The sequence below is a fragment of the Mobula birostris genome, chromosome 18 (assembly GCF_030028105.1).
Source record: "Mobula birostris isolate sMobBir1 chromosome 18, sMobBir1.hap1, whole genome shotgun sequence".
Taxonomy (NCBI): Eukaryota; Metazoa; Chordata; class Chondrichthyes; order Myliobatiformes; family Myliobatidae; genus Mobula; species Mobula birostris.
The window spans coordinates 35,782,186-35,810,084 of NC_092387.1; the positions used below are offsets into that span (position 1 = coordinate 35,782,186).

A 27,899-nucleotide genomic window follows, 5' to 3' on the forward strand; every position below is an offset into this window, starting at 1 on the left:
AAATAGTTCTGACGAACAGTCCAAACCTGAAATATTGACTGTTTCTCCTTCACAAATTCCTGCCTGCGCTACTGCGTGTTCCTGGCATTTTCTATTATTTCAGATTTACAATATCTACAGTTTATTTGATTTTCATTCACTGGGTGCACTAGTGACTTAATGTAAATTAATGATTTACTGGACAATTTCAGAAGGCAGTTAAGAATTAACAATGTTGCTGCAGGTCTGCAGACACAGAGACCAAATAAAATCAGTAGATTTTTCTCCCCTTCAAGTACATGAGTGAACCAGATAGATTGTAATGATCCAGAACTTTCATGGTCACCATATTTAATATTCATTTTTTTGTATCTGATTTATTTAACCAGATCTAAATCCTGCAGCGGCAGTGATTGGTATTTGAACATGTCTTCAGTCACAAATCCAGGAATCTGGTTTATTAATCCAGTAACAGAACTGCATTATTATTTTACTCCACAAAATTCAGAAGAATGTCATGAAAGTTGAAATAAATATGGATTCCTGGACTTAATGTAACATGTGAATTTTTTTTTTTAATTCACCACATCACTGCCAAGCCTCCATCAATCAAACACTTTGTTTGCCATTATGTCCTCCTCCTCACTATTTATATATTTGCTTTCTTTATTTTGTCTCTTTCTTGCTGCAGGTGAAAGATATGTTTTTTGTAATCATGAATCTATGGTTCTCAAGGATAAAGTTGCATTAATCTTCAGTTTCTTCTGTACCTGTATGAGGCAAAAAATATCACTGTTATAAATGGGAATTGGACTATGTTTGTGCTAAACTCCTCCCTTCACAGAATACGTTATGGTGCTGTTGCCCCTTTATACTTAGTAGTTAGGAGATAGAAACATAGAAACCTACAGCACAATACAGGCCCTTCGGCCCACTAAGTTGTGCCGAACATGTCCCTACCTTAGAAATTACTAGGATTACCCATAGCCCTCTATTTTTCTAAGCTCCATATACCTATCCAAAAGTCTCTTAAAAGACCCTATCGTATCCACCTCCACCACCGTTGCTGGCGGCCATTCCACGCACTCACCACTCTGCGTTTAAAAAAAAACTTACCCCTGACATCTCCTCTGTACCTACTCCCCAGCACCTTAAACCTGTGTCCTCTTGTGGCAACCATTTCAGCCCTAGGAAAAAGCCTCTGACTATCCACACGATCAATGACTCTCATCATTTTATATACCTCTATCAGGTCAGCTCTCATCCTCTGTCGCTCCAAGGAGAAAAGGCCGAGTTCACTCAAGCTGTTTTCATAAGGCATGCTCCCCAGTCCAGGCAACATCCTTGTAAATCTCCTCTGCACCCTTTCTATGGCTTCCACATCCTTCCTGTAGTGAGGCAACCAGAACTGAGCACAGTACACCAAGTATGGTCTGACCAGGGTCCTATATAGCTGCAACATTACCTCTCGGCTCCTAAATTCAATTGCTCAATTAATGAAGGCCAATACACCGTATGCCTTCTTAACCACAGCGTCAACCTGCGCAACTGCTTTGAGCATCCTATGGACTCAGACCCCAAGATCCCTCTGATCCTCCACACTGCCAAGAGTCTTACCATTAATACTATATTCTGCCATCATACTTGACCTACCAAAATGAATCACTTCACACTTATCTGGGTTGATCTCCATCTGCCACTTCTCAGCCCAGTTTTGCATCGTATGGATATCTCGCTGTAACCTCTGACAGCCCTCCACACTATCTACAACATCCCTAACCTTTGTGTCATCAGCAAACTTACTAATCCATCCCTCCACTTCCTCATCCAGATCTAACGCTATCGCTTTAGGAATAAAGACCTGCTCTCCAAGGCACTTCAGACATCTTAGAAGAAATGGGCCTCACATGTGTGCACTTGCGTAGTACCCCAGCAGTCATAGCTTGCAGTTCAGTTGTGTCGACTGCTCTGCCTAGAGCTCTGTTATTCCAAAACTACATTATTTGTTGTGTGTAGATGACAACAATAGGGCCAACAAAAATCTCCTGGAAATTCCTTTACACCTGCGGGAACCACTGGGATAAAGAGTTCAACACAAGCCGAGGGGAAAAAAAAGCAGAATAATACACAAATTGGTGAAAGCAAGAGAGAAAAAAAGTCTGAAATCAATAATCAAATCAATTTCAACATGTGATATCTTCAGTGTATTGTATATTTAGCATTGCAGTCAGGCTTTTTAATGAGCATGACTTGTCCTCATATCAGTGGTGGGATATGGATTGTAGTAAATTATCAGTTTTTGATTTACTTATTAGTTGTATAGCTTGTTGCTTTATAAAAATGTCATAAATCTGAGACAGCAACAAACAAGTCTACACACACAAAATGCTGGAAGATCTGAACAAGTCAGGCAGCACCTCTGGAGGAAAAAGAACAGTCAATATTTCAGGTCGAGATCCTTCACTGGGATGGGAAAGAGAGCAGAAGCTAGAAGAAAGGGTAAATGGAAGAGGAAGAGCGCATGTTGGCAGGTGATGAGTGAATTGATGTTCATCTTATCAAGTTGGAGACTAACAACACAGAAACTCCTCCAGTTTGCTCTTGGCTTCAACATACAAGTATGGGAAGTGGATTTAAAGTGGTTGGCCACTGGGAGATCATGGCCTTTATGGCAGATGGAGCAAAGATGCTCAAAGTGATCCCCCAGTCTGCTCCAGATCTCACCAATGTAAAGGAGAATATATTAGATACAATAAATGATATTGCATTCACACGTGAAGTGCTTCCTCAGCTGCCCCTTCCCCTGACCTTGTGACCTACCCATCACCTACACAAACTGCCCTCTGCTTCCCCACCTCCTCCCTTTATTCCATTGTCTACTACCTCTCCTATTAGATTATTTCTTCTTCAGCCCTTTGCCTTCCCCACCTCTCACTCCCAGCTTCTCACATTATTCTTTATTTCTCTACCCCCACCCCAATCCTCACCCTCCTGCTTTCCCCCTCTTACCTAGATTCACCTATTACATGCCAGCTTGTGTTCTTCCCCCTCCCACTATCATTTTATTCTGGCCTCTGCTCCTTTACTTATCAGTCCTGATGAAAGGTCTCAGCCCAGTATGTTATTTTTCCTCCATAAATACTGCCTGACCTGCTGAGTTCCTCCAGCATTTTGTATGGATTGATCCAGATTTCCAGCATTTATGGTCTACTGTGTAGCAATCAAGTTTACCACAAGAATGGGAAAATATCTTTCTGATTGGCATGACTCCACACATAAAACATCCTATTTGGTCATGCTATTTCTCTACATAATTTGATAGTGTATTGAGGTTTGGAGGCCAGTCTTAACAAGTTTTTGTATGAAGACTGAGTCCTGTTGAATTTCCCTTTTCCTCTACAATTACAATGTGAGGTGTATTGTGAAGTGCATTTCTCCCCCTTTCCCCCTTCCTCCTGTTTCAATCACCATTCTTCCCTCTTATCCCTTCTCACCTGCCTATCTCCTCCCTTTGGTACCCCTCCTCTTTCCCGTTCTCCCATTCAGATTCCTTTTTCTTCAGCCCTTTACCTTTTCTACCTATCACCTTGCAATTCCCCACCCACCTACCTTCTCCCTCACCTAGCTTCACCTATCAGCTTCCAGTGTATACTCCTCCTCCCCACCCCCACCTCCTCCTTCTCCATCCCCCCCGCCGCATTCTGGCTTCTTCCTCCTTCCTTTCCAGTCTTGATGAAGGATCTCAGCCCAAAACATCTTTGTGGTTGCTCCCTGACTTGCTGAGCTCCTCCAGTAATTTGTGTGTGTTATCAAGGTGTATTGGGTTGGATTTGGTTCACCTAGTTCACTCATATGGGGCAGATGCAGACGGTTGAATAGGCTGGCCTTCAGGATCTGGGAGGAAGTCTTTCTGTCAAAGCTGAATGGCAGCTCTTCTAAAATGTCCCTGCAATTTCAAAGCATACAAAACTATTAGTATTGTTTTAAATGATTAAAAATAAAGGAAAACAATTTTTTTTAATTCCAAGTAATCCACACTCTTTGTGTTCTCACACCCACACTCACTTGTCGATCTAGTTCTCTTTCCTCTCTATTCATTTTTCCTATTCGCTCCCCTCCCTATACTATTTTATACTGTCTACCTTTCCTTCTTCTTAGTCCTAATGCAGGGTCTTGACCCAAAGCATGAACTTGCATCTGGAGGAAAGTTGTTTGATGGTACATTGATGCTACTTAACCTCCTAAGTTTTCCAGCATTATGTTCTTTGTTCCAGATTCCAGTAACTTCTGCCTTCAAAAAATAATGATCTTTTTCCATAAAAAGGACGTGCAAGCAGGGCCACACCCATGCCAGGTCTGACTATTGTCAGATCAGAGGCACAGGTTTTCCAGCATAATGCTTGGGAACTAAGGGGAGCATTGTTTTTAGTCAGAGGCTGGTTCCTGGAATGCAGAGTGCAGAATGAGAGTGATGGAAACAGAGTTGCTGACAGCATTTAAAGCATATCTAGTCAACCACTTGAATTGCCCAGGCAAAAGTACTGGAAGATGGATTAACATGGATGGGTGACCACAGATTGGACATTGTGTCAAGCACACAGAACACAATAAAAGTTCACCATGTTACATCAGAAGCAGCAGAATGCTGATCATAACAGCTGAATGCAGCTAGCTGTACTCAGCCCAAAGTTTTTTTTTAAATTAGGATGAAACTATCAGTACTAAGTGTTTTGCAATTTTTGTTCCTGGTTCGACATCATATTCCTCTTTTTTTGTTCTCCAAGATTTCTTTGCTATAACAATATTAGAACATATTTAGTCATGAACATGGGAACAGGTAGTCAGTTTATTATACAATAAACAAGTACTAATCCTGTCTTTTATCATTTTATTTTTTTATAGGATTTATTGCTGCAGACATTGAAAGCAAAGGTTCTTCAACATGGCTGTACCTGATTACAGATTACCATGAGAGTGGCTCGCTCTACGACTATTTGAAGTGCACAGTTCTCGATACCAAAGCTCTACTAAAGTTGGCTTACTCTACTGCCAGCGGCCTCTGTCATCTCCATACAGAAATCTATGGTACACAAGGCAAGCCTGCTATTGCACATCGTGACTTAAAGAGCAAAAACATCCTGGTGAAAAAGAATGGAACATGCACTATTGCTGACCTTGGCCTAACTGTGAAATTCAACAGGTAATGAATCTGAAAATAAATCTCTTTTTAAACCGGACTCTAATCATGAGAACTGGGCTGCAGTACTGCTGGCAGTGCTTTACAGAGATTAAAAAAATACAAAGCCCATTGACAATGTTTTGCCACATACGACAAATTATAAAATATTCTACACCACAATTTGTAAATTCAGGGGCTCCCTGAGTTATGAAAAACCTGACATGGAAATCTAACTGCAAATTCTCCCATACACTTTTAAAGCATTTTAAAAGATGGTAGTAATAATAATAAAATGTTTTGTAGTGTTCATTAATAACTGGATACAGTATATATGGGCAGTGTTAAGATGAATATTCAATGAAATGAAGCAAGTTTATGTAGAGCAACTTAATATAGGTTACTATAGAAAAGGGACATTTGTGACTTGGCTTATTGTCAGTTTTCAGAACTAATACTCATGTAATTGTAAAGTCCTGCATTGGATCAGTATAAAGCATATTCATCCTCATGTTGTCCCAAAATGAATGTTTTTTCCACCTCTTGACTTCTTTGTATTTCCTTTTCTTAACCACAAAAAAAGTTCAGACTTTTTTTTTTATTTACAAGTATTTAAAAGCAGTGGATTATGGTTAGTTGGGACAGGTCGGGACCAGTACATTTTGGCTCAATTAAGCAGTTGCCCCAATTAGTTGAATTTTCATGGAAATAGTTAAAAAGGTATATAAAAAAAGACAATCTACTATTTAACTGAGTAACAAATTATGTATTTAAATGAAATACAGAACAATTTAGAACACTATCAGTACTACTACTGTATTATAAAACTATAATTAGTTCCCTAATTAGCTGAAACCTGTCGTGTTCTTTTGATTTACTATAAATGAACAGAATCCGTACAGACAGGTGTAGATAATCGACTGCCTTCATGCAATGCTATCGATGATTGCATCCTCCATATCTTTATTTTCATTGTAACATTCAAGATGATTGTTGATGCCTTCAAATTCTTCACTGTTCATAACTTGTTGAGGTAGTAAAATTGTTTCTTTTTCACTCCCAGCTGTTTCTGGCATCTCCAAGCCTGAATGCTTGAAACCACAGAGAAAAATAATTCTGAATTGCCTTACTACTCATTTCTTGCCAGCAATCAGTGACTAAAATCACAGCTTTTTGAACACAGGCATATGCAACTGGGGATATTTAAAAACTCAAACAACAGGAATTCTGCAGATGCTGGAAATTCAAGCAACACACATAAAAGTTGCTGGTGAATGGATCATGGGACAGGAGGTCTGGGAAGAAAGACGGGGGGGGGGGGATCCTCTCGTATCCCTTTTGCCTATCACCTGTCCAGCTCTTGGCTCCATCCCTCCCCCTCCTGTCTTCTCCTATCATTTTGGATCTCCCCCTCCCCCTCCAACTTTCAAATCCCTTACTCACTCTTCCTTCAGTTAGTCCTGACGAAGGATCTCGGCCTGAAACGTCGACTGCACCTCTTCCTAAAGATGCTGCCTGGCCTGCTGCGTTCACCAGCAACTCTTATGTATGATATTTAAAAACTGTTTGTTCTGAGTAGTGTCTAATGGCCACATAAGTGTAAGTATCTGACATTAGATAGAAACTGTTCAGCAACCGTTTCCTGCCCCAATTAAGCAGCATAGTGTTCTAAATAAATGAAGGGAATCCCAGCTATTCTTTCAATTAGTTTTTGTTCTTTAAGAGTTGTTTCAATTAAGTGGCTGTCATCATTAACCAATAGTCCAGTTAACCAGAATCCACTGTACTTAAGTAATTCAAACTGTGCCCACTAATCCAAAACCAAACTAGTGTTGTGTGTGCATCTACAATGTAGATGTGATTGCACTACTAGTATTACATTATGGTGTCAGTCTACATAATGATATTATAGTAGGAACTCGCCAATTGCACTTGTGCCTACTATTTTTCATCTTAGAAACAAGCATATCAATAGAATTAACCTAACGTTATATGTGAAAATGACTGTTCTTAATCATTCTGTGATATCTTAAATGTTCTAAGAATTTCCTTAAGTATGTGGTTTTGAGAGAAGGTGGCACAGGACAATTTCCGTTATCAGTTATATAGTGTGTACTCTCAGAACTTGTTATTCGTAACAAGAAATATTTCTGTACTTTTTGCATTTCCTGGGAAATACTTAGACATGACTGGGCTTTTCTGTTACAGACTTTCAAAAATTTCCAGTTCCATTTATAACAAGGTCTATAAGAAACTTCCACACAATCCTTGAGACTGAATATATTACATTGGCTTTCAGCTATAATAGTTATGAGTGTTGCCAATATTATTATTGTCTGTAATAAGAAATTTGTACTTCAGTGGTGTCCAGTTTTTAACCAGAAAGGTCACTTCTTAAGATCAATTGTAATGCATTAAATATAGTTGCTTGGATTACACCAACAGCAGTTTATGCTTCTTGGTTAACAATATTGAAATAGTTAACTATAGGACTTATGAAAGGATTAAAAGTAACATTAGCAAATTTGTAGATGACACAAAGCTGGGTGGCAGTGTGAAATGTGAGAAGGATGTTATGAGAATGCAGGGTGACCTGGACAGGTTGGGTGAGTGGGCAGATGCATGACAGATGCAGTTTAATGTGGATAAATGTGAGGTTATCCACTTTGGTGGCAAGAACAGGAAGGCAGATTACTATTTGAATGGTGTCAAGTTAGGAAAAGGGGACGTACAACGAGATCTAGGTGTCCTTGTTCATCAGTCACTGAAAGTAAGCATGCAGGTACAGCAGGCAGTGAAGAAAGCTAATGGCATGTTGGCCTTCAAAACAAGGGGAGTTGAGTATAAGAGCAAAGAGGTCCTTCTGCAGTTGTACAGGGCCTTGGTGAGACATCACCTGGAGTACTGTGTACAGTTTTGGTCTCCAAATTTGAGGAAGAACATTCTTGCTATTGAGAGAGTGCAGCGGAGGTTCATGAGATTAATTCCCGGGATGGCGGGACTGTCATATGTTGAAGATTGGAGCGACTGGACTTGTATACACTGGAATTTAGAAGGATGAGAGGGGATCTGATTGAAACATATAAGATTATTAAGGGATTGGACACGCTAGAGGCAGGAAACATGTTTCCGATGTTGGAGGAGTCCAGAACCAGAGGCCACAATTTGAGAATAAGGGGTAGGCTATTTAGAACGGAGTTGAGGAAAAACTTTTTCACCCAGAGAGTTGTGGATCTGTGGAATGCTCTGTCTCAGAAGGCAGTGGAAGCTAATTCTCTGGATGCTTTCAAGAAAGAGTTAGATAGAGCTCTTAATGATAGCGAAGTCAAGGGATATGGGGAGAAGGCAGGAACGGGGTACTGATTGTGGATATCAGCCATGATCACAGTGAATGGTGGTGCTGGCTCAAAGGGCCGAATGACCTACTCCTGCATCTATTATCTATTATTGAATAATGCATTCAGTGAGGTACATTTGATTTTTGTGCCTCTTGATTGGATTGGGGTCAACACCAAGTTTCATCAGTTGCATCCATGCCCAAGTTACTGTTACATTGTTTGTTTATTTTCTGGTAGAATCTTGCTTCTAACAACCTGCCCGGAAAGCTATCCCAAAAAAGTAGGGTGAGAGTTATGTAACCAACCAAGACTGAGGGATAGCTGCAGAACAGCCATAATTCAACTGAATGGCTTGCAGGACTGAATAATTGTGGCCCTCATCACTTCAGTTATGCTGCTCTATTTTGCTTTCAATTCTATTTGAATCTGGATTTTTTTCTCTCATTTTATATAATGCTACATGATTAAGACACACATGAGATGTGTGAACATTTGAAGAAGTTTCTGCAGCCATTTAAAGATATCATGCAGTTAAGGTTACTTGCTTTTATGCTGCCTCCTAAATAGTTGTGTACTACATAGCAAACTGGTGGTCAGATGGTGTTTTCCGAGTGGTAAATGTTGGCAGTTTGAGCTCTGTTCTACAGATATTTCCCATGGTATTCTTGGGCTTCACTTTGCATCATTTGCAAAATGTCAGTAATTTCCTGGAAATCTTTACCAGAATGTCCAGTTCAGATTTGTACATATTGTATGTCTCTTTACCTATGCCTGTATACACTAGCTATCATTAGAATAATGGGAAATTGTTTTTCTTATTTAAACATTAATGAATTAAAACATTTTATTAGTTCTGAATGTTTATTCCTGTTTTTATTTTACAGTGACACAAATGAAGTTGATATCCCACTGAATACCCGAGTGGGAACTAAACGATACATGGCACCAGAAGTGCTAGACGAGAGCCTCAACAAGAACCAATTCCAGGCTTATTTGATGGCAGATATATACAGCTTTGGCTTAGTGATTTGGGAAATGTCACGTCGTTGTCTCACAGGAGGTGCACTACATATTCATCTGTAGATGTGGTATTATAGTATGCTAGATTGCGTTCCTGAATCAAATTGAGCTACTTTTATCAGATTTTTAAAATATAAGTGCAACTTATATTTCTGACCCATTTTATATCTTTATACAATGCACAAAACGGTAATCTCCTTAAGATGTTAAACTATAATTACTGAGTAAGTGTTGCTCATGTTCATCATTTCTCAAAAGTCTGTACCGATTGGAAAATACTTGAAAGTTTGTGGCTCCATTGTAGGAGCAGCTGTCATTAAATGCAAGATTTTCTTCTCAAAAAATTATAACAACATGCTAGCACTGTTCCTCAATCAGCCTGCCCACTCTACATAATTCAGTGATAAAAGTCCTTGACAAAATCCTGTAGAAAGTGGATCAATTTCCATATCCGGGAAATCACCTCTCTGCGAAGGTAGGATCAGTAATGGATCTCACCACTGCCTGTAGTGCATCATTTGAGGGGGGGGGGAAAAAAACATTCAGAAGAGAAGCCCTCAAGCTTAGCTGCAAGTTTGCTCGTATCAATGATATGTGTACTGCAAGAACCTCAAAGTATGAAGAGCTGTCTGTGCAAAGTCCTCTAAGCCCATTTACAAGATGAGAACCAATATTATTGGACTCTGGTAGCCCAGCGCCAAGGTTTTTCCTGTGGTTGACGGCATTAGTGGACTAACCACATGATCACATGGCCAACACTAAACTTGCAAAATGAGCATTACTCAGAACATTGTCATAGCAAAAAAAAATTACTAGATTAATGAACCTATTTAAAGGATGTTATCAAAGCAAATGGTTAAAATGGAGAAGGTCTGTGTTGTCTCCAATGAGACAGAGGGAACCCTAGTTTATTTTCCTTAACTTGCTAGCTATACCTCACTAGAGGCAAAGAGAACATTGAACAACTTTTGGAGGATGTATGAGCAATGCATCACCATCTATAATGCCCATCTAACCCCTGAGGCATCTCCAGCCCCAACTGTGGGAGAGTATGCACATCCTTCATTGGTCTCATCTCGGAACCTACACAACTGGATCATAGAATAATAATAGAGACATAGAACGGAAACAGGTACTTCAGTTCACCAAATCTGTGCTGACCATTAACCATCCTTTAACTAATCCTTAAATCCGATTTTATGTTCAACCCACAATCTCATCAACTACTCCACCCCTCCACGCCAGACTCCAGCACTCATATGCACTATAGAGGCCATTAACCTACCAAAATGCACAATTTTGAGATGCAGAAGGAAACTAGAGCAGTTGAAGAAATCTACAGTTGGTGAACTTGCAAACTGCACACACAAGGACTCAATGTCAGGATTGGGTTTGGGTCTCCTGTGATGTGTAGGAGCAGAACTTTCAACTCCACTGAGCTATGAACTGGAATTAAAGCAAATCATCTTCAATCCTGTGGGATTGCCTAAGCAAATAGAAAATGGTTTGACTTAACAAATTGGTAGAATGTTGTAATTTAAATTAAATATGACAATTGGTAAATTAAGCCCCATTTATCTCCTCTGAATACTGAAGTAGACCTATTGACTGCTCAGGAATCCGAGAGAATCTGTCCAGGGACCTACTCTTACTTGGGGTGCAGTCTTATAGAACATAGAATAGTACAGCACAGTACAGGCCCTTCGGCCCACAATGTTGTGCCGACCCTCAAACCCTGCCTCCCATATAACCCCCCACCTTAAATTCCTCAGTATACCTGTCTAGTAGTCTCTTAAACTTCACTAGTGTTTCTGCCTCCACCACTGAGGCATTCCACGCACCAACCACTCTCTGAGTAAAAAACCTTCCTCTAATATCCCCCTTGAACTTCCCACCCCTTACTTTAAAGCCATGTCCTCTTGTATTGAGCAGTAGTGCCCTGGGGAAGAGGCGCTGGCTATCCACTCTATCTATTCCTCTTAAGATCTCGTACACCTCTATCATGTCTCCTCTCATCCTCCTTCTCTCCAAAGAGAGTAAAGCCCTAGCTCCCTTAATCTCTGATCATAAACCATACTCTCTAAACCAGGCAGCATCCTGGTAAATCTCCTCTGTACCCTTTCCAGTGCTTCCACATCCTTCCTGTAGTGAGGTGACCAGAACTGGACACAACACTCCAAGTGTGGCCTAACCAGAGTTTTATAGAGCTGCATCATTACCTCGCGACTCTTAAGCTCTATCCCTCAACTTATGAAAGCTAATACCCCGTAAGCTTTCTTAACTACCCTATCTACCTGTGAGGCAACTTCCAGGGATTTGTGGACATGTACCCCCAGATCCCTCTGCTCCTCCACACTACCAAGTATCCTGCCATTTACTTTGTACTCTGCCTTGGAGTCTGTCCTTCCAAAGTGTACCACCTCACACTTCTCCGGGTTGAACTCCATCTGTCACTTCTCAGCCCACTTCTGCATCCTATCAATGTCTCTTTGCAATCTTCGACAATCCTCGACACTAACTACAACACCACCAACCTTTGTGTCATCTGCAAACTTGCCAACCCACCCTTCTACCCCCACATACAGGTCATTAATAAAAATCACGAAAAGTAGAGGTCCTAGAACCGATCCTTGGGGGACACCATTAGTCACAACCCTCCAATCTGAATGTACTCCCTCCACCACGACCCTCTGCCTTCTGCAGGCAAGCCAATTCTGAATCCATCTGGCCAAACTTCCCTGGATCCCATGCCTTCTGACTTTCTGAATAAGCCTACCGTGTGGAACCTTGTCAAATGCCTTACTAAAATCCATGTAGACCACATCCACTGCACTACCCTCATCTATATGCCTGGTCACCTCCTCAAAGAACTCTATCAGGCTTGTTAGACACGATTTGCCCTTCACAAGGCCATGCTAACTGTCCCTGATCAGACCGCGATTCTCTAAATGCCCATAAATCCTATCTCTAAGAATCTTTTCCAACAGCTTTCCCACCAAAGATGCAAATCTCACTGGTCTATAATTACCCAGACTATCCCTACTACCTTTTTTGAACAAGGGGACAACATTTGCCTCCCTCCAATCCTCCGGTACCATTCCCATGGACAACGAGGACATAAAGATCCTTGCCAGAGGCTCAGCAAGCTCTTCCCTCGCCTCATGGAGCAGCCTGGGGAATATTCCGTCCTAATGTATTTTAACAACTCCAACACCTCCTCTCCCTTAATATCAACATGCTCCAGAACATCAGCCTTACTCATATTGTCCTCACCGTCATCAAGTTCCCTCTCATTGGTGAATACTGAAGAGAAGTATTCATTGAGGACCTCGCTCACTTCCACAGCCTCCAGGCACTTCTTCCCACCTTTATCTTTAATCAGTCCTACCTCCACTCCTGTCATCCTTTTGTTCTTCACATAATTGAATGATTTGAGGTTTTCCTTTACCCTACTCGCCAAGACCTTCTCATGCTCCCTTCTTGCTCTCCTCAGCCCCTTCTTAAGCTCCTTTCATGCTTCCCTATATATCCTCAATAGACCCATCTGATCCTTGCTTCCTAAACCTCAGGTATGCTGCCTTCTTCCACCTGACTAGATTTTCCACTTTACTTGTCACCCATGGTTCCTTCACCCTCCCATTCTTTATCTTCCTCAGCGGGACAAATTTAGCCCTAACATCCTGCAAGAGATTCCTAAACATCGACCACATGTCCATCGTACATTTCCCTGCAAAAACATCATCCCAATTCACACCTGCAAGTTCTAACCTTATAGCCTCATAATTTGCCCTTCCCCAATTAAAAATGTTCCTGTCCTCTCTGATTCTATCCTTTTCCATGATAATGCTAAAGGCCAGGGAGCGGTGGTCACTGTCCCCCAGATGCTCACCCACTGAGACATCTGTGACCTGACCCGGTTCATTACCTAATACTAGATCTGGTATGGCATTCCCCCTAGTCGACCTGTCAACATACTGTGACAGGAATCTGTCCTGGACACACTTAACAAACTCTGCTCGTCTAAACCCTTGGAACTAATCAGATGCCAATCAATATTAGGGAAGTTAAAGTCACCCATGATAACAATCCTGTTATTTTTGCACCTTTCCAAAATCTGCCTCCCAATCTGCTCCTTGGTATCTCTGCTGCTACCAGGGGGCCCATAGAATGAGTAACTACTCCCTTCCTGTTCCTGACTTCCACCCATACTGACTCAAAAAAGGATCCTGCTACATTACCCACCCTTGCTGTAGCTGTAATAGTATCCCTGACCAGTAATGCCACCCCTCCTCCCTTTCCCCCCCCCTATCCCTTTTAAAGCACTGAAGTCCAGGAATATTGAGAATCCATTCCTGTCCTGGTGCCAGCCAAGTCTCTGTCATGGCCACTACATCATATCACATATGTATCCAAGCTCTCAGTTCATCACCTTTGTTCCTGATGCTTCTTGCATTGAAGTACATGCACTTTAGCCCTTCTACCTTATTACTTTTACACCCTTTATTCTGCTTCTCTTTCCTAAAAGCCTCTCTATATGTTAGATCTGGCTTTACTCCATGCACTTCTTTCACTGCTCTATCGCTGTGGATCCCATCCCCCTTGCAAATTAGTTTAAACCCTCCTGAACCATGCTAGCAAGCCTACCTGCAAGGATATTGCTCCCCCTCGAGTTCAGGTGCAACCTATCCAATCTGTACAGGTCCCGCCTTCCCCAGAAGAGATCCCAATGATCCAAAAATCTAAAACCCTGCCCCCTGCACCAACTCCTCAGCCATGCATTCAACTGCCATCTCCTCCAATTCTTACCATCACTGTCATGAGGCAGTGGTGGCAATCCTGAGAACGCCACCTTTGAGGTCCTGTTCTTCAGCCTTCTGCCTAGTTCCTGAAACCCACACTTCAGGACCTCATCCCTCTTCCTGCCTATGTCGTTGGTGCCAACATGTATCACGACTTCTGGTTGCTTTCCTCTCATACCGGTCAGAGATATCCCGGACCCTGGCACCCAGGAGGCAACAAACCATGTGGGTGTCCTTCTCACGTCCACAAAATCTACTGTCTGCTCCCCAACTATAGAGTCTCCAATGACAACAGCTATCCTCTTCTCCGTCCCACCCTTCTGCACCATAGGGTCAGACTCAGTGCCAGAGGCCCTGCCACTGTGGCTCACACCTGGTCGGTCGTCCCCTTCAACAGTATCCAGGACGGTAAACTTATTATTCAAGAGAATGGCTACAGGGGTGCTCTGCACTACCTGTCTACTCACCTTTGCTCTCCCCCCTCTGACTGTCACCCAACGACCTGCTTCCGGCAGCCTAGGTGTGACTACCTCCCTGCAGCTCTCATCTATGACTGCCTCATTCTCCCTTATGAGTCAAAGGTCATCCAGCTCCTGCTCCAGATTCCTTACACGGTCTTCCAGATCGCCCTGCCGCATGCACTTCTGGCAGATGTGACTCTGGGAACTGATTCCCAACTCATCATCAAGATCTACATGCAGTGAGGATTCCCCTCAGCCTAACTGACTGCCTGTGCTAAAATAGCTTATGAGGTCTGCCCTCAAGTTCACAAGCTTTCAAAGCTATCACTGTATTGATTCTTTGTGAGAACCATTGAGAATGCACAGGCACTATCAACACAAATCATCTCGTTTCACTCAAATGAAAAACTCTGCTTGTAGTCCCACCAGATGATTTTATCTATCCACTTCAATGTGCCAGGACTGTGTTAGGGCAAGTTATATCTGAGAGCTAGGTAATATGCTGGCCAGTGCTGTTATTTTAGATTCAAGCACCCAGGGCAGGCATCCTATTTCGTGCACTAAGAAATAGTCCAGTTACAGGCTTATAAATGGCCAGACACAGCTTTATCATAGCAGCAAATCTCCAACTTTGTCTTTTGTCATCAAGGTTCAAGTCTAATTATCACAGTACATCAAAGGCGACAGTAAATGGCTTTGTTTGTTTTAACATCTGGGGCAGCCCGCAACTGTCATCACATATTCCAACATGAACATAGAGTACTGTGCAAAAGTCTTAGGCACATGTATATATAGCTAGGCTGCCTAAGACTTTTGCATGGTGCTGTATTTGTCAACTTGGAGTGGAGAGTGAGTTTGTAAATCTGACAAGAAGAAAGGATATTGAAAATGGTGAGTGTGGAGCACTGTGGGAGGGATGTGGGACAGGTATCAGAGAAGAAATACCAGGGGCAGGGAGTGGAATGGGTGTAGACACACCCAGCCCTAAAACATGAAGCAAGGTCATTTGATTCCAAACAATTAGTTTATTGATCATTATAGAACGTCTCTCTGATGCTTCCTCTTCTCTCCCCACTCCCCTTCCCTTTTCCCAACCACGATTCTCCTCTCCCTCTCCCCTTTCCCCTTTCCCCTTTCCACTCTCAGTGTACAATAGAGATCCATATCAGAATCAGATTTACCATCACTCATGTATGTCATGATTTTTTTTGCTGCAGCAGCGGTACAATGCAATACATAAAATTTCAGTACCGTACAAAAGTCTTGGGCACCTTAGCTGTATATATGTGCCTAACACTTTTGCACAGTACTATGGTATGCTCAGCAGAATAACACAGAACACAACAAGCAACAAAACGATGAACTATACACCTTACCAGGGTACAGTCTCCATATTATTTGCAGCCAATGATATACTGTATCAGTGAAGTAGGGATGCTCATATATTGGTCTGCATAGTGAAATCGCAGACTATTTGGCTGTGGAAAAAGCAACAAAAATAAAAAGAGAAAATGCTGGAAATATTCAAGAAATCGTGCATCATCTCTGGAGAGAGAAAAGTTAATGTTTCAGATTGATAATCTGTTAACACAATGTATTTTTTCTTTTTATTTCAGCTATTAAATATCTGTAGTCATTTGTTTTTCAATCATTTAGTAAACACTTGTGCACATTCTGAAATGTCTGTAATTTCCAAATGTTGCCCACTGCAGAACAGTTGAGAAGCAAGCTAATTTATTTATTTTTTTTTTTACCAACAAGGCACACAGACAGACTGTTGCATTGATTGCTTCAGTTGAAGTGAGTTTACTCAACATAGATCAGGAATCAATCCTGGAGCCACTTTTTTGAGCATGTGTGTACCTGCTAATTCATCAGGAAATTTCCAACTTGTGATTTTTATATTTCCCCCTGCAGGTATTGTAGAGGATTACCAGTTGCCATATTATGATATGGTGCCAAACGACCCCTCTTATGAAGATATGAGGGAGGTGGTGTGTGTTAAATGCCTCCGTCCAACAGTTTCTAACAGGTGGAACAGTGATGAGGTGAGACTTTCATACCAGTTGATAAAGATCTCATAATTCAGTTTGTAACTTAACCTAAATGTCAGGGAAGTGGAGGACCTGCAGCACAGAGGAAGTCATTAGCACATCTACTTGTACTTTTGGAAGAAGTCAGATCTGGTCTTGCATCCAAGCTTTGGGTTCATAGTTCAAGTTTATTGTTGTCATAGACATACATACACAGGGTAGAAATGCCATGAAAATTAACTTTTTGTTATAGCAGCATGATACTTTACAAGATGAGGACAAATATTTATGCATCACTTATGTGTGTGCAAAATAAGCTACAAAATAAGCAAAATGACACTAGTGCAAGATTGAGAGAGGAAAGGATACAGTTGGGGTAGTGTTAAGGGTTTTCAGATTAGTTCAAGAACCTGATGATACTGAGAAAGAAGCTGTTGTTGAACCTTGAGGTGTGGTGTTTCAGGCTCCAGCACCTCCTGTCTGATGGCAGCATCTAGAAGAGGACGGGGCCTGGATGGTGAAGATCCTTAATGATAGATGCCTCATTCTTGAGTCATTGCCTCTTGTTGATGTCTACGATGGTGGGGAGAGCTGTACCAGTAGTGGACGTAGGTCTGTTTTTCTGTAAGATCATTTGGGAATAATGAACAACCAAGTTCTTACATAACTAAATTTAGTTAGGATTGGCCTAATTAGGAGAGAGATGCTTAATAGGCTAGTTTCTCAAAATCATCTTGCTTATACACATGTATAAATCAGCAGCCTAATTTAAGTAAAATTCATACCAGCAATTTTACTTAAATTGATAACTTTCTTTAAGATATTGGTTAGGGGCTGTGGAACATATTACTGATGCTGTTCGCCAATGTATCGAGCAGGTTTGCTCTTTAAAGCTGCAGAGGTGAGAGTAAGTTCAGTTTGAAGACTAAATGGTTCTTGTTGGATGGGTGCCTCATACTGTTTTCCAGCTGATGACTTAATGACACTGGCGGAGGTTGAGAAATATAGCAGTCAAAATCTAACAGTAAAACTTTCAATAAATTGGGTAAGAAAAAAATGTGATCTTAACATTAAGCCAATATCTTGGTTTAAGCTTTTAATGAAACATGCTTTTGAATTTATTCAGGGAAGATAGTTCACAGGTTTGTCAAACTCAATATGACCTTCACAAATACAAGAGATTCTTCAGCGTCTGTAAATCCAGAGCAACAAACACAAAATACTGGAGGAACTCGGCAGCTTAGGCAGCATCTATGAAACTGATTGAATAGTCAACGTTTCAGGCGACAGAAGAGTTCAGTTTATTCATTTCCATAGATGCTGCCTGACCTGCTAAACTCCTCCAGCATTTTGCATGTGTCAGTGTGACCTTCATTGTTTTCTTGTTCCTGATATCTATCTTCTACTTTCACAGTGTTTAAGAGCAGTCCTGAAGTTGATGTCAGAATGTTGGGCCCATAATCCTGCCTCTCGATTGACAGCACTAAGAGTGAAGAAAACACTTGCCAAAATGGTGGAATCTCAAGACATCAAGATCTGATCAAGCCTGTCAACAATTGACAGTATTGTTCCAGAGGGGCAGAGACATCTGGCGTGTGATCAGAGAGATGGGCATTTGCTTGCCTCAAAACTTCCTTCACACCATTCTAGATAGGCTGCTAATAATGATCTTTTGAATTCAGGAGTGTTTCATGCATGGCATATGTGTGAGAAGAAAGGACTTCTGATAACAAGCTTCCATACCGTTACTTCATAAAAGACAGCGAAATGTTTTAACAATACAAGACTCTAACTTGATGTTGTTGGAGCATCTTAAATTTCCTTGGATTTCTATGTGTCCCTGACTTTTTTTGTGCTCTGCAATCCAGAGTGGAATGTTGATAGCTGGCCTTTTGTGAACCCTAAGAATGGTGTCTCACAGCCAGGAGATGGTGCTTTCTGTGAAAGCCTCAGTCTGAATCATTTTGCAAAACTATTGCTGGTATTTTAATAGCTACTTTTCATCTATCTGTCAGTGGGGTCTGCCAGGTTCTCTATTGGGCTCTAAAGGCATGATGGTTACATCCCAATTCTGCCCCACGGTCTGTTGAATCGGCTGGTCTTTTGTGCGTTTGCAAGAACTTTAAGAGTACTCACTTGACAGAGTGAGTTTCTCTGGTGCCTCGCAATGATGAGGTTTCCTCTCTCAATCCAGAACACTATGTTTGCAGCTCGCTTCACTGCCCAGGTTGCAAATTGGAGGCTACAGACTCAGGACTCATTACTTCCTTGAAACACATTTTTTCTTGTTAACTCTTGGTCCATTCCTGCTTTTATCATTAATCACCCACTTGCTTTCTCTTTTTCAAAAGAGTAAGCAGTAGGGAGAGCCTTGAATTTGATTTCTGTTAGCTGGGAAAATTATTTTAAAATTGATGTCAGTAGAATGGTATTTAATTTTGGAAATGAACACCAGCTGTCTGTTTTGTTAATTATGTTCTTGCAGTTTTACGTTGGGTAATAATCGTGACCCTCTGGATGAAGCATTTTTCATTATTTGAACCTGAAAGGATAGATTATTAGAGGAGGTCCATTTTAGGCCACAACATATCTGTCATCTGAGAATTTTTCATGCAGTGTCTACTATTTCTCTATTGGTGGTAAGATGTCTTTGAATAACAGATGCATTACTCTGCTCATATGTGTGGGGGGGGGTGGGTTGCTGTTCCATTATAACGATACTAATTTTTACTTGGACATAGCAAGCATGTAAAACTACATCTTTAAAATGACTTTCGCTGAGGTAATGGGTTCTGTCAGCATTCTTTATGTTTGCAGCAGTATTCACCCAGATTAAGTTCTGTTTCAAAAGGTTATCACCAACTTGTTCTCACAAAGTGTGGCATTGCATGTATTTATTTTTGAGGATGAGTTATCACTGTTAAGGATCCTGAGCAATCACACTATTTCCCCTATCAGCATTTAATTGCTCCATTCTATTTTGTCTTAGTTCCTTAGCAATCAATAGGGACTGTCAGAAGGAGTGTGAACTTCACTGCGTTCCAGGAGAAAACACTTGAAGCTGTGAAGTGTCGGTTCATTTAAAATAATGTATTGTCAATTCATCTGAATAATTCCAAAGTATGTTCATGTATTGATGAATTTAGTAATCCTATTAATAGTGGCTGTCTAATGTGCCAGGTTCTTGGATGCCTCAATCTTGTAAATGTTATGTAACATAATGTTTATATTTTGTGTAGCATGGCTGATGATATCTTGCAAGCTATTCTTGTAAATCTGATAGCCAAAGTAGGACTTGAAGCTTATATTCCCTGGCAAGAGGGATGTTGAAGTTACAGTGTAATTCATTCATATAAACATGATTGACTTTGTTACATACCATGCAGAGTTATACATCTGCATTCCTTGGTTCTCATGTTTGCATTGAATTTGAAAGATACTGTATCATGTTCAATGTTGATTAGCCAGTTATAATCTGCTGCCCAGTCAATAATATTGTAATATGCTTAGGCCCTGACTTCTGATGCATTGCACCAGAGGTGATTCAGTTTTTCCCATGAGTCTGAAAGGCCCACAACATTATTAGTGCGTTTTACTTTACATTTGAAATTTACAGAAGTGTTCCTTTTTGAGAAAATTCATTCAAATATTTTTTATCATTTTTAATGCTGCAGGAATTCATACTGACTGCTGAAACTTTTTAAACTCTAGAAAATAATGAATGATTGGAATAAAGGTAAATTACACTGGCTGTCCCTGCCAGCATTCTGCATTCTCTCATCATTTATTATTTTAATACAGTGGCTGTTTTTATGAATTCCTTTTCTTGAAATAGCATCTCGCTGAGGTGCATTTAATTCATAGTGGAGCTGGAGATAGAGAACATATTTTTGTAATGGAAGTACAAAATGGCCAAGTAAATCTGGAAGATAGGAGTGAGACCAGAAACTCTAGTCCACTTCTGTTAAAGATACTCCTATCTTTCAAATGAAGTTGTGTGAATCATTTTTCAAAGAAAGTGTTTTTAATTACTGTGCCTTTTTTGTTAAATCAGCCTGCCTTTATTTTATTTAAAGGAGAGAAAGGGGGTTTACCACTTGCCAGTCCAATGTGTCATCCAAAATGTCTCATTATAGCATAGACAAAATGACAAATCAGACTATTTTGCAATCATTTAGTCAGCTACTTTGTATATAACAAATGGACAGACAACAGAGGGTTAAAGCAGTGATCTTAATCTAATGCTTATGTCATCACAAGTCAAACAAACTGATCACATTAAACTAAGCATAAAGACTTATAAACATATTTTGTACAGCATCTGGTAAAAGGTGCCTTATTGCGTTTACCACAGATTACTTTGCAAGAGGTGCATCATGTACACAGATTATGTCCTGTATCTGAATATTAAGTAAATAACATTATTTTAGTACACAGTTGCTCTGTTGGCTATGGTTGCTTGTTTTCCTTCCTTGTTGAAGTCAAGGTGCACTTACTATGTAATTGCTGCAGGATGTATGGATATCAAATCTGACTAAAAGATTTTCTGTGTACCCATGGCATGTCTTTTGCCAATTTCAGCAAAAGGAATGAAAAGATGAATTAATCTAAAAATCTGAGAACAACTTGAAGAAGAATAACTAATATTAGTAATTTTGTTTTATTTGCCAACTCCTGGAATATTTTTCAGACTGTTCTTTAGGATGTGTTTAACAGCTATAGTTTTGATGACTTCTTTTAAAAATACTATTAATTGTTTAGTCCTTCTCCATTTAATGGTATTATTTTTCATTGTCCTTCAGATATAGAGATATTGTTCAACTGGAGGCATTTCAATTAACTAATACCTAGTCAACCAAACCAATTATCATCCTATCTGTTTTTAAACATACCCATGCAATCTATAACCTCTTCTGTCTTTTTAAGTATTCTGATAGAAATGTCCTATAAGTAATCTCTATACTTCCAAGCTGCTTGAAGCAGAATTCCAAAGCCACATGATACCATGTTATGGTTTATTTGGAAAGTTTATATACTAAGTACACACACAAAATTATTCTGTTTTTGTAACACATTCTACATTCTCAACCTTGAAATCTCCTCTTATTATGGTCTGCTTTTCATCTAATTGCTTTCACCAGTCTCATCTCCAGATTATGTACATCTTTAAATAACCTTTTCATTTTGTGTTACAGTTTTTCTGACTCAATATAGTTGCATTGAGTATCTGAACTGCAGTTTAAATTGGGGTCACTCATGATCTGTTGAACTTCTCCATCTTAGATCATTTTATTTAAATGTTAAATCCTTTTGTGGGTAAACGTGTTGACCAACTTGATTTATTTGCGCATTGGAAGCTGTTGCTGTTTTCACTTTTGCACAGAACTCGCAACTATGACCACCTGCCATAGAACATTGACTTGTTATTAGTTTGCCTTATTGAAGGTTTTTCATTCGAATTAAAATAATATTATTTTTTAAAAATTCTTTTGCAGATGGGAAGTCATGAATTCCGTAAATAGTTCTCAATTCCCCATCCTTTCTCACTGAATGGAAAAGGTAACACTAAATCAGTTCTCCTTTTGCAAAAAAAAATCTTGGAAAAGGCGGGGGGGGAAAAGAGGTAAATTTAGCAAGCACATTTATGGGAAACAAATGAACAGTGAGTGTTGGTTCAAACCAGGAATCAATTTCTTAGGCAAGCAGTATATCCAACATTTTCTGCTTCAATTTAAAGAAATGTATTTATTCTCTTGTTCGTATTCAATGTAAGTGATTGGGAGAGAAATGGGTGCATTGATCAGATTTCAAGGAAGTGTTTATATGTACAGAGGTCAAAACTCAGTTCTCAAGAGTTCTAAGACTGGAAATTAAGATGCATTCTCATAGATAACTTATCTGAGGAAAAGATCATTGACCACTATAATACAGTTCAGATTTCTGCACTAATACCATGCTGACCGTGTGAACAGAATTCACCATTTATTACTATAAGTATCCAAATTTGTATACTATTGTGATCTAATGGAGATGCATTATGGGAAAGTGAAAGCATGTGACTTTGGACTTATTCTGTCCATAAGACCCAGGCAAAGTCTGTTGAGGAGCACTTGCTGAAGAGTAGTTTCTGAAGCGGAAACTTCCAAAAGTGACTTCCATTAAACTCGCTTCATTTTCAGGACTGGTAACAAGCTCTTAGGATGGTTTAAATAAAAGAAATCCTCCAAATGTGGTTTCCAGAGGAGTCCGTTGAATTACAGAGCCTTGTGTCACCTCCACCCACACGAGTTGTCCTTTGTTGAGCTCAAGAATAGCATAGCCCCAGTCTCTGCTGCTCTGTGTGCTACCCTGAAGTATGCATGCATGCTGGCCATCAACTGAAAGAGCACCAAGACCAGGGCCTTGGCCAAATCCCACAGTCACCACAAACATGTAGATGCCTTTGAAGGGAGCTTTGAAATAGCCTTTTTCCTTTAAATAGCCATCTCCATAGTTAAGAAAAATCCAGTCAAAATTCAAAATCTTGCTAGTTTCAGAATTGTTGGAAAGTCCCACGAAAAATGCAGCCTGGAATTCTAAACAGATAAAAAGTGAAAAGAAATTAAAACTAAGCAATTAATTGCCATTTTTAGCTAGTCATTTAAATAAGTGTTCCTTTGATACAAGGAGGTTTCTTTAATACTAACAGTACTGTGCAAAACTCTTAGGCACACATATATATAGCTAGGGTGCCTAATACTTTGGCAGAGTACTGTATTTGGCAACATGCAGCAAAGAACAAATTTGTCAATCTGGTGGGAGCAAAGGATGTTGGGGATGGCAAGGGTGTTGGACTGGTGGCAGAGAAGTGCCCAGCGTGGGGGGGGGTGGTGGTGTGGAGCTGGCGCTGGTGCAGACACACACAGCACTGAGACACCAGGCAGGGTCATTTGATTCCAAACATTTGGTTTATTGATCATTACCCAATGTCTTTCTGGAGCTTCTTGCTTCCTGCTCCTTCCCCACTTTTTCCAACCATACAGTACTTTGACATCCTAGTTATATGTCTGTGACTTTTGCAGAGTATTGTACATACGCACTGATGAAGGTTGAGAAACGAGTACTTAGAAGATGCCTCTTTTATCAGTCTTGGCAAAGAATAGAAGAGCAGGGAAACCTTTCTGGAACTATAAAGCATTAGCTTGGTCACATTTAGCCTACAGTTGGTCTTTAGACTGGGAATATGAGAAGACTAGAGACATTTCAAATGTACAAGGTACTCCAATAAATAGTATAGCTGTAACATAACAGGATCAGGTTTATTTGTCACTGATATAAGTAGTGAAATTTATTATTTAGTGGCAGCAGTACAGTGCAAGCATAACAAATTACTATAAGCTACAATAAAATATATAAATTGTGCAAAAGAAGAATAGGGGGGTAGTATCAGTTCATGACCATTCAGAAATCTGATGGCAGAGGGGAAGAAGGTGGTCCTAAAATGCTGAGTGTGGGTCTTCAGGCTCCTGTATCTCTGATAATAATGCAAAGTCCCAATTCTTGTACTCAGTACCCTGATTGAAGAGAACAAGCCAGAATAAGAAAGTGGGGGGGGGGGTGGAAGGAGTATGAACTGGGGGTGATACGTGACCCAGGTTGATGGGGGAGGAGGATAAAGTGAGAAGCTGGGAGGTGATAGGTGGAAAAAGTAAAGGCTGAAGAAGGAGGAATCTGTCATTAACTGTAGTGATATTATGGCTCAACCAAGTCTAGACCATAGCCAAGCATTCTAACAACTGAAACTGGTTAAGTAAAGTGATGTGAAGGGATTGAGTGAGCCAAAGAGGACTAATGCCTTTTTTTCCAGGTGATTATAATTGAGTGGTTGCATTAAGATAAGAAATTCCTTGGGAATACCGAAGTACCATGCTGGACTAGGAAGCAAAGCCATTGCAAAGGATAGAAAAGAATGGAACTGGGCAAGCACAGGTCCCACCTATTGGAATAAAGGTGGAAACGCTTTGGATGAAGATGTCAAGTTGAGTTCATTGTTTTATGCACAAGCATGATGAAAAACCTGCTTGCAGCATCATGTATGTACAGACAATACACAGAATATGTAGATGGAGGTGGCTGGGTTAAACAGTCAATGTAATCAGCAACTGGTATTGAATGTGATTTGTTGGCACAATAAAAAATTAGTTATTTTTTAAAGAATATATAGAAAGGCTAAGTAGGTTAGAACTTTATTCACTGGAGTGCAGGAGAATGAGGGGACATCTTACAGAGATATACAACATTATGAGGAGTATAGATAGGAGGAATGCATACAGGCTTTTCCTCCTCAGGTTGGGTGAGACCACAAATAGAAGTCATAGATTTAGGCTGAAAGGTTAAATATTTAAGGGAAGCCTGAGAGGGAATGACTTTACTCAGGGATTTAAATTTATTTGTCACATGTATATTGAAACAGTGAAATGTGTCATTTGTGCTAACAACACACTGGAGGATGTTCTGGGGGCAGCCTGCAAGATGATAATGTGTGGAACAAGCTGCCAGTGGAGTGGTAGATGTGAGTTCACTTGTAACATTTAAGTAAAGTTTGGATGAGAGGGGCATGGAGGGCTATAGTCCAGGTGCAGGTAGTTGAGACTAAGCAGAAGGTCGGGCTGGTGCAGACTAGATAGGCCAAAGTACCTGTTTCTGTGCTGTAGTGGGCTGTGAATCTATAACTATACAAGACGGTGAAAAAAGAGAGCGTGTTCAATTGTGTCAGTGGATGCAGGTACCGTGAGAGGGATATTCCATGTGGTATGTCAAAATGTTGCTGCAAAGGAGACAGAAGTAGGGATTCTTTGGGCAGAACCTCCAGAGGTACCCATGGAAGATTGGCAATATGCTGGTGGTAATCAAATTTCAAAATGAAGAAAGGCTTTGCAGGGGGTTTGAAGTGTTGGAGATGTGCAGGGAGTCAAATTGAAATCCGGTGAGAGGAAGAGGAATGCACTATCACAGATACCTGTCAACACCATGTACTCACCCTGTGCAGATAGGCTTCTCTTTCCGTTGCCTACAGCTGAAAAATTTCTATAAATGCCCAGATATTTATTGCCATGGTGATTTTCCCTGTGCTGCTTTCTTGTTCGCTTTAAGCCTAAACCACCTCGTCCTGTGTGGAATGTCCCATTAGAAAGCCTGTCTGTATTGCCAATGAGCTTCTGAAACTCGGAGATGTGACTTTCCAGAAGCTGCTTCAAAGATGATACATCCAGCTGCAGAGACTCTACTGACTCTGTAAACTGCTCCTTCATCTGTTCCAAGCTATGATTATAGTAATTGTCTTTGGAATTACAGTGGGACTTCAATTTAACTAATTGTAGGTTCAACATCTCGATGTCTTTTTTCTTGAATGATATTTCACTGGTTCCATGTTGTAAATCATCCCATTTTTCTTCAATTGCCTCATTTTCTGTTTCCATATATTGACGGTCATCTGTATCATCTATTTCTGAAGAACTTTCTTTCAAGAAGTTTTCTTCTTTTTCCTCAGCACCAGTTAGTTCATATATTTCATTACTCATCCTGTCTTCATCAAGAAGCTGCAACTTCATTTTGATATCTTGCAAAATAATTTCATGAGCCGCAAGATTTTTCTCTGTCTCGTTTAGGATTTGATATAAAGTGCTCATAGAAAGAAGTTGAAGATCTGATGCACCCTCAGATGTAACCTCTAATATATCTTGTTCCAACAAGTGCTCCAAAATCAGTGTGTGCCTCAAAGCATCCTCCAGAAGGGAATTGAATGAACTATTGAGGTATTTGATACGAGAGTCCATGATAGCATCAAATTTTTTCAAAGAGCTAATATCCTTCATAATCATGGCAGAATTCCTCTCAAGTTTTAAGATGTCTTCCATTAAAGTATTTTGCTTTCCTTCCTGCAAGAACTGGAAGTCCTGGATTTGTTGACGAATTTGTTGTAAAGCCATGAAGAGGTCTTGCACAGAATCATTTAAGCTGTTGCTTAGTTCTAGTTCTTGCTGCTTGACATAATTCAGATCAACGTGCATTTTGTCCATAAATTCACTGGCATTTCTCAGGTTATCAATAACCAAACTATTATCTGCAGATAATTTTTGACAGTCACAAAGCTGCTCAACTTGTGGTATACCATACAACAGCTGATCCAGTTCTTTAACTTTATTGTTGAGTTTGGAAATAAGTTCATTGTGACCTAAGTTTTGACGGTTAAAGGAGACATTCAGTCCCAGCACTAGTTCCATAAAACCTGCCCAGGTCTTATTCAGTTTTTGATTCATTTCTACCTTAAGGCCAGCTATCATTTCTGCACAGCTGGACTCCTGCTTCTCCAATGCTTGTTGCAAAGTGGCAACCTGGTCTGATGCAGGATCACACAATCCACACAATACATTTGTTAGATTGCTTGAATGAATTTGAAGAGCGGCGCTGAGTTTATCGGAGATTTCTTTTGTCATTCCCATTTCTTGGTGAGCATCTTTCAAGTTGCATGATGAACATAATTTTGGTCCTTGGAGCTTAGCTGTTTTTGCTATACTTTGATTTAAAACATAGATTTCTTGCCAAAGTCTATCTTGATCTTTCCTTAATTTGGCTGTTGTGTTATCTAGAAGCTGTGATTTAATCTGGATCAACTTCTGACTGCGCTTGACCTTTAGGTCGATCTCCGTCTTAATTGTGGTCATGTTATGGTCAACATTAACCCTCTGAGCATGCAGCTCTTTATCAACTCTCCATTGTTGACCTCTCAATGTGTCTTCAAGTTTATGTAGCTGCTCACTATTTTCATCAAGTTTCAGTTTTAACCTGATACCCAGTTCTTCAAGTTCCCTTTGATGTTTTAAAAGCTTATTATGATTCGCCCTGTCGATCTCTATACCTTGCGACAAATTGAAGACCTTGTTAGACAGGACCAGTATGCTGTTGTTCATGCTTGTCCATAAGGAATGAAGGTGCTGATTCAAAAAGTTTTCAACATGAGACTTTACCGCATCCTGAAGGTCTGGTAATTCTATTAAAGCAAAAAAAAAAGTCATAGAGTCATACAAGCCCTCTGACCCAACTGCTTCATACTG

The 27,899-nt window shown here is 40.3% G+C and overlaps 2 protein-coding genes across 5 annotated transcripts in view; one reads left to right on the top strand and one right to left on the bottom strand.

Moving 5' to 3' along the window:
- The window catches only part of bmpr1aa (bone morphogenetic protein receptor, type IAa), a 273,301-nt gene extending 252,059 nt beyond the window's left edge, over window positions 1-21,242 (top strand). For both annotated transcript variants that reach the window (XM_072282486.1, XM_072282487.1), the window contains 4 exons: window positions 4,882-5,179; window positions 9,378-9,553; window positions 16,691-16,821; window positions 18,221-21,242. In XM_072282486.1, the coding sequence (XP_072138587.1) occupies window positions 4,882-5,179; window positions 9,378-9,553; window positions 16,691-16,821; window positions 18,221-18,346 (731 nt within the window). In that variant the 3' untranslated portion in view covers window positions 18,347-21,242. The remainder of the gene's footprint in view (window positions 1-4,881; window positions 5,180-9,377; window positions 9,554-16,690; window positions 16,822-18,220) is intronic.
- Window positions 20,967-27,899, bottom strand: part of mmrn2a (multimerin 2a) — a 45,256-nt gene continuing 38,323 nt past the window's right edge. For all 3 annotated transcript variants that reach the window (XM_072282479.1, XM_072282478.1, XM_072282477.1), the window contains 2 exons: window positions 25,826-27,835; window positions 20,967-23,381 (listed from right to left, as the gene is read on the bottom strand). In XM_072282479.1, the coding sequence (XP_072138580.1) occupies window positions 23,002-23,381; window positions 25,826-27,835 (2,390 nt within the window). In that variant the 3' untranslated portion in view covers window positions 20,967-23,001. The remainder of the gene's footprint in view (window positions 23,382-25,825; window positions 27,836-27,899) is intronic.